Source organism: Rana temporaria (assembly GCF_905171775.1).
Source record: "Rana temporaria chromosome 2 unlocalized genomic scaffold, aRanTem1.1 chr2k, whole genome shotgun sequence".
In the NCBI taxonomy this organism is placed as follows: Eukaryota; Metazoa; Chordata; class Amphibia; order Anura; family Ranidae; genus Rana; species Rana temporaria.
The window spans coordinates 912,808-923,481 of NW_024404415.1; the positions used below are offsets into that span (position 1 = coordinate 912,808).

At 53.4% G+C, this 10,674-nt stretch overlaps 1 protein-coding gene across 1 annotated transcript in view; it reads left to right on the top strand.

Moving 5' to 3' along the window:
* The first annotated feature begins 271 nt into the window (after window positions 1–271).
* CASQ2 (calsequestrin 2) overlaps window positions 272–10,674 on the top strand; it is a 94,228-nt gene continuing 83,825 nt past the window's right edge. The window contains exon 1 of the mRNA XM_040334154.1: window positions 272–533. Within this exon, the coding sequence (XP_040190088.1) occupies window positions 300–533 (234 nt within the window). The 5' untranslated portion in view covers window positions 272–299. The remainder of the gene's footprint in view (window positions 534–10,674) is intronic.

The window sequence follows — 10,674 nt, forward strand, 5'->3', positions numbered from 1 at the left end:
GGTGAGTGCGGTTGAGTTCTGGTGGTCCCATCTCTCTCGGAGTGACATTATTGTCCCGGTGATTGTAGAACGTTGTCTCTTCTCTGAGAACACACTTCGGACTCATCTGTCTATAAAGAGGACCCGTCACCTCCTAGATCCCCTCCCCCTCCCCCCCCCCATCCCATCGGCCGCCTATTTATAGCACCGAAACAACTGTGTCCTAAAAATGGAGTGAGGGGTGTGAGCTGTGGGGGGGGGGGGGGAATCTATGTAAGGTGGTCGGTCCCGCCGGACCCCTCAGTCATTCGCCCTCCTCCATGCAGACGTCCACGTTCCTCGCCCTGGGGGCTCTCCTCGCCCTGTGCGCGGCCGAGGAGGGTCTCCACTTCCCCTCCTACGATGGGAAGGACCGCGTCCTGGAGCTCGGCGAGCGCAACTACCGCCAAGTCATGAAGAAGTACGACATCTTCTGCCTGCTGATCTGGGAGAGTCCGGCGGCCGGAGACCGCACGGCGCAGAGACAGACCCACCTGACCGAGATGGTGCTGGAGGTGAGGGGTCCCGGGGGGGGGGGGGGGGGCTTCATGTCTGATACTGACCAATCACTCCACATAAACCTGAGATCTCAGCTACAGGTGGAGACTGAAATATCCATGATATTGGGGGCGGAATGACCATTCGGGCACTGCCCGAGGGCCCCATGCCACTAGGGGGCCCCATCAGGGTTGCCAGGCCCGGTAAAACCAGTGGCCCAGATTCAAAGAGATTTGCTCTTTTTTTTTGCGGAGGCGCAGGGCAACGATTGTGCCCTGCGCCCCCGCAAATTTGCGCCCGCTGCCCTCGATTCACGGAGCGGTAGCTCCGTAAATGGCGAGGGCGCGCCGGCAAAATTGCCCGGCGTAAGCGCGCGCAATGTAAATGATCCCGCCGGGGACGGGAATCATTTAAATTAGGCGCGCTCCCGCGCCGAGTGTAGAGCGCATGCTCCGTCGGGAAACTTTCCCGACGTGCATTGCGGCAAATGACGTCGCAAGGACGTCATTTGCTTCAAAGTGAACGTGAATGGCGTCCAGCGCCGTTCACGAATCACTTACGCAAACGACGTGAAATTCGTACGTCGCGACGCGGGAAGGGCGGGTATACTTTAGCATTGGCTGCCCCTGCTATTAGAAGGGGCAGCCTTACGCTAAAGACGCCGTACGGAAACTATGTAACTTGCGTACGCAGGGCCCGCGCAACATTGTGAATCGGTGTTAGTATGCAATTTGCATACTATACGCTGAGCACAATGGGAGCGCCCCCTAGCGGTCAACGCAAGAATGCAGCCTAAAATCTGCGCGGCATAAGAGCCTTATGCCACGCAGATTTTAGGCTGCAGTCGGCGTTACGATGTTCCTGAATCAGGAGCATTCGTAACGCCGGAGCAAGTAAGCAATTGCGCTGCGTAACTATGGTTACACGGGCGCAATTGCTTCTTGAATCTGAGCCAGTGTGTGAAAATCTGTCCCTGAAATGTCCGATACCGACATGCTTTTGATGTGAAAATCCCGAGATTTTAGCTGCCCCGTCTCTGCAATGCCTTGTAAAACCCGGGTAACTCAGCACAGGGATGGTGGGAACCCCTCATAATGGGGCACAGCGGGTGTACAGACCCGGGAACTCAGCACAGGGATGGTGGGAACCCCTCATAATGGGGCACAGCGGGTGTACAGACCCGGGAACTCAGCACAGGGATGGTGGGAACCCCTCATAATGGGCACAGCGGGTGTACAGACCCGGGAACTCAGCACAGGAATGGTGGGAACCCCTCATAATGGGCACAGCGGGTGTACAGACCCGGGAACTCAGCACAGGGATGGTGGGAACCCCTCATAATGGGGCACAGCAGGTGTACAGACCCGGGAACTCAGCACAGGGATGGTGGGAACCCCTCATAATGGGGCACAGCGGGTGTACAGACCCGGGAACTCAGCACAGGGATGGTGGGAGCTCCTCATAATGGGCACAGCGGGTGTACAGACCCGGGAACTCAGCACAGGGATGGTGGGAACCCCTCATAATGGGCACAGTGGGTGTACAGACCCGGGAACTCAGCACAGGGATGGTGGGAACCCCTCATAATGGGCACAGCGGGGGTACAGACCCGGGAACTCAGCACAGGGATGGTGGGAACCCCTCATAATGGGCACAGCGGGGGTACAGACCCGGGAACTCAGCACAGGGATGGTGGGAACCCCTCATAATGGGGCACAGCGGGTGTACAGACCCGGGAACTCAGCACAGGGATGGTGGGGACCCCTCATAATGGGCACAGCGGGGGTACAGACCCGGGAACTCAGCACAGGGATGGTGGGAACCCCTCATAATGGGGCACAGCGGGGGGTACAGACCCGGGAACTCAGCACAGGGATGGTGGGAACCCCTCATAATGGGCACAGCGGGTGTACAGACCCGGGAACTCAGCACAGGGATGGTGAGAACCCCTCATAATGGGCACAGCGGGTGTACAGACCCGGGAACTCAGCACAGGGATGTTGGGAACCCCTCATAATAGGCACAGCGGGTGTACAGACCCGGGGACTCAGCACAGGAATGGTGGGAACCCCTCATAATGGGCACAGCGGGGTACAGACCCGGGAACTCAGCACAGGGATGGTGGGAACCCCTCATAATGGGCACAGCGGGTGTACAGACCCGGGAACTCAGCACAGGGATGGTGGGAACTCCTCATAATGGGGCACAGCGGGTGTACAGACCCGGGAACTCAGCACAGGGATGGTGGGAACCCCTCATAATGGGGCACAGCGGGTGTACAGACCCGGGAACTCAGCACAGGGATGGTGGGAACCCCTCATAATGGGCACAGCGGGTGTACAGACCCGGGAACTCAGCACAGGGATGGTGGGAACCCCTCATAATGGGCACAGCGGGTGTACAGACCTGGAAACTCAGCGCAGGGATGGTGGGAACCCCTCATAATGGGCACAGCGGGTGTACAGACCCGGGAACTCAGCACAGGGATGGTGGGAACCCCTCATAATGGGGCACAGCGGGTGTACAGACCCGGGAACTCAGCACAGGGATGGTGGGAACCCCTCATAATGGGGCACAGCGGGTGTACAGACCCGGGAACTCAGCACAGGGATGGTGGGAACCCCTCATAATGGGCACAGCGGGTGTACAGACCCGGGAACTCAGCACAGGGATGGTGGGATCCCCTCATAATGGGCACAGCGGGGGGTACAGACCCGGGATGTGTTCTGCTCTGCAGAGCGTCTCCCCTCAGCTGTCCCTCTCCTCTGTGATCTGACGCTGGCAGAGATTTCCCCGCTGGCAGTTGAAGACGATTACGCAGTGCAGGCGCCGGGCCGTGTTCTGGGATCCGGTGTCAGATAATTGGGGATTTCCATCATCACATGACGGGGAGGAAAGTCCATGAAATGTTCCACCATCGCCCCCCAGAGGCCGACGGGTCACCTCGCCCCGCTCTGTGTTTAATAACTCTGCGCTACTACCTATGTCGGCGATTTTAATGCGTTATTTTCTTGTAGTAGATTTAATGTTGGGGGGAGGGGCTTACATCATGTTGTATAATTCTGAATAATTGGTACATTACACCCCACCTTCCCCCACCTTCATCTCTACAGAGGTCCCCCCACCTTCATCCCTACAGAGGTCCCCCCACCTTCATCCCTACAGAGGTCCCCCCACCTTCATCCCTACAGAGGTCCCCCCACCTTCATCCCTACAGAGGTCCCCCACCTTCATCCCTACAGAGGTCCCCCCACCTTCATCCCTACAGAGGTCCCCCCACCTTCATCCCTACAGAGGTCCCCCACCTTCATCCCTACAGAGGTCCCCCACCTTCATCCCTACAGAGGTCCCCCACCTTCATCTCTACAGAGGTCCCCCACCTTCATCCCTACAGAGGTCCCCCACCTTCATCCCTACAGAGGTCCCCCCACCTTCATCCCTACAGAGGTCCCCCCACCTCCATCCCTACAGAGGTCCCCCACCTTCATCCCTACAGAGGTCCCCCCACCTTCATCCCTACAGAGGTCCCCCCACCTTCATCCCTACAGAGGTCCCCCCACCTTCATCTCTACAGAGGTCCCCCACCTTCATCCCTACAGAGGTCCCCCCACCTTCATCCCTACAGAGGTCCCCCCACCTTCATCCCTACAGAGGTCCCCCCACCTTCATCTCTACAGAGGTCCCCCCACCTTCATCCCTACAGAGGTCCCCCACCTTCATCTCTACAGAGGTCCCCCCACCTCCATCCCTACAGATGTCCCCCCACCTTCATCCCTACAGAGGTCCCCCCACCTTCATCTCTACAGATGTCCCCCACCTTCATCCCTACAGAGGTCCCCCCATTTTCATCTCTACAGAGGTCCCCCACCTTCATCCCTACAGATGTCCCCCACCTTCATCCCTACAGATGTCCCCCACCTTCATCCCTACAGAGGTCCCCCCACCTTCATCCCTACAGAGGTCCCCCACCTTCATCCCTACAGATGTCCCCCACCTTCATCCCTACAGAGGTCCCCCCATCTTCATCTCTACAGATGTCCCCCACCTTCATCCCTACAGAGGTCCCCCTACCTTCATCTCTACAGATGTCCCCCATCTTCATCTCTACAGAGGTCCCCCACCTTCATCTCTACAGAGGTCCCCCCACCACCATCCCTACAGAGGTCCCCCCACCTTCATCCCTACAGAGGTCCCCCCACCTTCATCCCTACAGAGGTCCCCCCACCTTCATCTCTACAGAGGTCCCCCCACCTTCATCCCTACAGAGGTCCCCCACCTTCATCTCTACAGAGGTCCCCCCACCTCCATCCCTACAGATGTCCCCCCACCTTCATCCCTACAGAGGTCCCCCCACCTTCATCTCTACAGAGGTCCCCCCACCTTCATCCCTACAGAGGTCCCCCCATCTTCATCTCTACAGATGTCCCCCACCTTCATCTCTACAGATGTCCCCCACCTTCATCTCTACAGAGGTCCCCCCACCTTCATCCCTACAGAGGTCCCCCCACCTGCATCCCTACAGAGGTCCCCCACCTTCATCCCTACAGAGGTCCCCCCTCTGTTGCTCGTGGGGGATCTATGGTTGCTGGGATGGGTCTTATGATGCTGGGGGGTCAGTCGTTGCTGGGAGGGATGTACTGTTGAGGGGAGGGTTTTTTGTTGCTGGCTGCTGGAGGATCAATTGATGTTGGCTACTGGGGAATCTATTGTTGCTAGAGGGGATCTGATTTTGTAGGGGGGTCTATTGTTGCTGATGGGGGATCTATTGTTGCTAGGGCTGGGTCTTATGCTGCAGGTTTGTCAATCATTGCTGGAAGGGATCGACTGTTAAGGGAGGGGTCTAATGTTGTTGGCTGCTGGAGGGTCTATTGGTGCTGGCTGTTGGGAGTCCATTGTTGTTGTAGTGGATCTATTGTCGCTGGGGTGTCCATTGTTGATTGATCTATTTTATGCCTTTCTTGTTATCATTAACAAATTTCGTACAATATTCTTAACACCACAAAATGATACTTGGTTCTGTATTCTTTAAAAGGGGCAGTACTAGGAGGTAGGTAGGGGGGGGGACCAAGGGATGTTGCTCAGAGGTGGGTAGGGGGTGGAACCAAGGGATGTTGCTCGGAGGTGGTTAGGGGGTGAAACCAAGGGAATTTGCTCAGAGGTGGGTAGGGGTGGAACCAAGGGATGTTGCTCAGAGGTGGGTAGGGGGTGGAACCAAGGGATGTTGCTCAGAGGTGGGTAGGGGGTGGAACCAGGGGATGTTGCTCAGAGGTGGGTAGGGGGGTGGAACCAAGGGATGTTGCTCAGAGGTGGGTAGGGGGTGGAACCAAGGGATGTTGCTCAGAGGTGGGTAGGGGGTGGAACCAAGGGATGTTGCTCAGAGGTGGGTAGGGGGTGGAACCAAGGGATGTTGCTTAGAGGTGGGTAGGGGGTGGAACTGAGGGATGTTGCTCAGAGGTGGGTAGGGGGTGGAACTGAGGAATGTTGCTCAGAGGTGGGTAGGGGGGTGTAACCAAGGGATGTTGCTCAGAGGTGGGTAGGGGGGTGTAACCAAGGGATGTTGCTCAGAGGTGGGTAGGGGGGTGTAACCAAGGGATGTTGCTCAGAGGTGGGTAGGGGGTGGAACCAAGGGATGTTGCTTAGAGGTGGGTAGGGGGTGGAACTGAGGGATGTTGCTCAGAGGTGGGTAGGTGGTGGAACCAAGGGATGTTGCTCAGAGGTGGGTAGGGGGTGTTACCAAGGGATGTTGTTTAGAGGTGGGTAGGGGGTGGAACCAAGGGATGTTGCTCAGAGGTGGGTAGGGGGGTGGAACCAAGGGATGGTGCTCAGAGGTGGGTAGGGGGTGGAACCAAGGGATGTTGCTCAGAGGTGGGTAGAGGGTGGAACAGAGGGATGTTGCTCAGAGGTGGGTAGGGGGTGGAACCAAGGGATGTTGCTCAGAGGTGGGTAGGGGGTGGAACCAAGGGATGTTGCCCAGAGGTGGGTAGGGGGTGGAGTCAAGGGGCAACTCAGACAGGAGGAGTTCCTGCACCTATTCTCTGAGAAAAAAGTCCTGCTTATACTTACCTGTGCCATGCTATCCTGCCACTCCTGGGGAGCCCTCCAGGTATTGGGGGGAGGACATGTCACCTCCTCCTAGAATGCAGAGTTTGGGATGGTGCAGCCAATCATCTGGCCGGAGCACCGTCACATGAAGACATGAGGAGGAGGATGAACTCAGCAACCTGAGAACCTACATAAGCTCTGGATTCCTGGACGCAACCATGTGATGGAGTGGTGGGGGGGCACAGCAGAGGGCAAGGGGGGGTACCTTGTGTTGGCGGAGAGACTCGGTCACATTGCCCCGAATGGGCAGAACATCAACATTTCTGTAAATCAATATAAGATGGGCTGAGAGAATCTGGACGTGAATCTTAAAATATCCGCCGTCACATCGGACCACCGGATGTCACACCGGACCACCGGATCTCACACCGGACCACCGGATCTCACACCGGATCTCACACCGGACCACCGGATGTCACACCGGACCACCGGATCTCACACCGGACCACCGGATCTCACACCGGACCACCGGATCTCACACCGGGGATCTCACACCGGACCGGAACATCACACACAAGAACATTTTTATTACATTTTATTGATTGATAAATGTAGAAATTACAATAATCTATAATAATAGTGATGGGGAATCTCCATCTGACAAAGTACAACAACCGGTCTGCACCGGTATCATTACATGTATGGTGGGAGGTCCCATCTGAACATTCATAGGTCGGAAGGATGAGGTCCTCAACCAACAGGAACCTCTGGTGGAGTATTAGACGGGCACAGATTGATCACGCCCCTCCCTCTTGGATCTCCGTATCCGGAACACCCGGCTTGTCCTCGGATCTCCACCAGACATCTCCAGTAGGACGATCCTCCTCCATCCATTATTGGTGGGACGTTCAGTGGGGAGGAACGAGGACTACGTATCCAATAATTCAGAACATCCCGGCCTGTTCATGTGGAGTCTACAACTGATAGCCACCTCTGGCCGATGCAGAGCCGGCTACAACTGACGGGCCGCCAAATTCCACCATCCATTCAACTAAAACAAGTAAATTGTTGGAGGAAATCATCTCACCCAATCTGACCGGAGTCATGAAAGTCCAACTAGTAGCGGGTCCACTATTGTCCCTGGGATCTGGGTGTCATACCTCCCCCCCTCAACCCTGAGGCTTATGGGATTACAAAAAGGTAGAGGTCATTGGCTGCCATTACTGTCCTTCTTCTGAAAATGTGAGTCGCCTGGCTGTTTTACTGGTTCACCCCTCTACTGGATTCAGTCGTCCACCAGGATCACCTCTCTACTGGAATCACCCCTCTACTGGATTCAGTCATCCACCAGGATCACCTCTCTACTGGAATCACCCCTCTACTGGATTCAGTCATCCACCAGGATCACCTCTCTACTGGAATCACCCCACTCCTGCAATAGCCCCTCTAACAGGATCACCCTTCCACTGGAATCACCCCACTACCTGGATGACTCCTCTACTAGATTCAACGCACTTCCAGGATCACCTCTCTACTGGAATCACCCCACTACTGGGATCCCCTCTCTAACAGAATCACCCTTCTATTTACAATATAGATTAGCAAACAGTGACATACCTTGAGGAGCAGGACATGAAGAAGTCAGCCTCGGGAAGAGCAAACTGGGGATGTTATAAAATCACATTCTAATTCACTTTTATATACAAGCAGCACCCAGTGGCAGGAAGGGAGAAGTGCACGTCTAAAGGGAAGCCAGGGGTGCTGTACATTTTAAAACACTGGGAAGGGAAGCAGTACTGTCACTGGCTGCGTGTCGCTGATGATTTTCAGCCTGATTTGTGGGCAGCACAGGGGCTTAACGGGCGGCAGGGATCAGGAATTATGGGGCCACTTACACAGCTTCAGGCATGGGCCCCCTGGAGCAGAGAACCAGGATGGGGGGGTGCTGCCGCCTGAAATTGAGAAGCAGGGGGGGGCTGCCGCGAATTTAGAAGCGGGGGCCCTTTACAATAAAGAAAAAGAAATAAACAAAAATATATATAAAAAAAGGGGTGTAGCCATCCTCTGGGCCCTTTAATAAAAAGAAAAAAAGAAATAAAAAATATATATAAAAAATATATTTTAAAAAAGGGGTTGCAATCTGGGGCCCTGGGGACCTCTGGGCCCTTCAATAAAAAAAAAAATATATAAACAAAAATAAAAAAATAAACATTTATAAAAAAAAATAAAGGGTGTTTGCCACATGGGGACCTCTGAGCCCTTTAATAAAAAAAAAATATATATATTAATTTATTTTTTATTTTATTAAAAAATAAATAAAAAAAGGGGTGTTGCCATCTGGGCCCTGGGGGCCTCCGGGCCCCTGGGGACCCCTAAAAAATTGTCCCTTTAATAAAAAAAAAATACATTAAAAAAAAATATTTTTTTTTATTTAAAAATAAATAAAAAATTGGGGGGTTGCCATCTGGTTGCTTTGGGCCCCCAACAGTGACAGGGCCCAGGGCACCTGCCCCATTTGCCCTGCGGTAAAGACGGCCCTGTATGTAGGTATAGAGTACTTGTGCCCCCCCCCCACAAGAGAGATTATCTCCAATCCACCATAGCCACCTTAGTGGAGACCAACCTTCAAAAATATACATCTACCAAGAGTCCACTGTACCCCCGAGGACTTGTAGAGTCCTCCACATACAATATACGGAGATTAGACAAAGCCATTACTCAGAACCATCACACCGATACCAAAGACTAGAACAGACATACCGTACCACCACCACACACATAGAGATCATTGGAAACGGAACCCCTTGACAAAAAGACAACGAGGAGGAGGCCGGGGCGGAGCTGTGGTGATGTGGTAAACCACTTGGATGGGGGGGGGGGGTTGGGGGATTCCAAGGATGAAGTATATCTATGGAAACCACACGGGTCACTCCCTAATGCCGGAGGAGGTGTAGGATTGGGGAGGTCGTATATGAAGGATGGTTATTGCATTTCTGGTACTTGGCAGGGAGTGAAGCTTCTTCTGGAGCTCTATCTATAGACGAGGGGCGGGCAATTCAATTACCAGAGTGGCTTCTAATAGTGTGGCCCTATAGGACGGGGCCTCTGTACACTTCTGTGGTCAACATGGAATATAATACCAACAAAGACGAGAAAAACGATTGCCAACCAAGAGGTTTACAACATTAATAAAGCACCACATGTTTACTTCAGATTGTAATTTCATCTTAAGGACTGCAAACTGCTGATCAGATGTCATAGTGAGAGGCTCCGCCCCGGGACTCCTCCTATAGGATATGTTCTCCATGGACAGCCTTTCTCAACTAAGGCTAAGGTTCCTCCAGAAGTTCCTAGGGGTTCCTTGAGCAATACCTCCCAGATAAGTAATCACTGACACCAATCAACTTTTTTAGCTATATGTAAAGGGGGGGGGGGGTCTTCCTACTGACCTCAAATATAAAGAGCATTCTTCTCACTGATCACCAATGTAAGGAACATTCTTCCCACTGATCACCAATGTAAGGAACATTCTTCTCACTGATCACCAATGTAAGGGACATTCTTCTCACTGATCACCAATGTAAGGGACATTCTTCTCACTGATCACCAATGTAAGGAACATTCTTCTCACTGATCACCAATGTAAGGAACATTCTTCCCACTGATCACCAATGTAAGGGACATTCTCCTCACTGATCACCAATGTAAGGGACATTCTTCTCACTGATTACCAATGTAAGGGACATTCTTCTCACTGATCACCAATGTAAGGAACATTCTTCCCACTGATCACCAATGTAAGGGACATTCTTCTCACTGATCACCAATGTAAGGGACATTCTTCTCACTGATCACCAATGTAAGGGACATTCTTCTCACTGATCACCAATGTAAGGGACATTCTTCCCACTGATCACCAATGTAAGGGACATTCTTCTCACTGATCACCAATGTAAGGGACATTCTTCTCACTGATCACCAATGTAAGGAACATTCTTCCCACTGATCACCAATGTAAGGAGCATTCTTCCCACTGATCACCAATGTAAGGGACATTCTTCTCACTGATCACCAATGTAAGGGACATTCTTCTCACTGATCACCAATGTAAGGGAC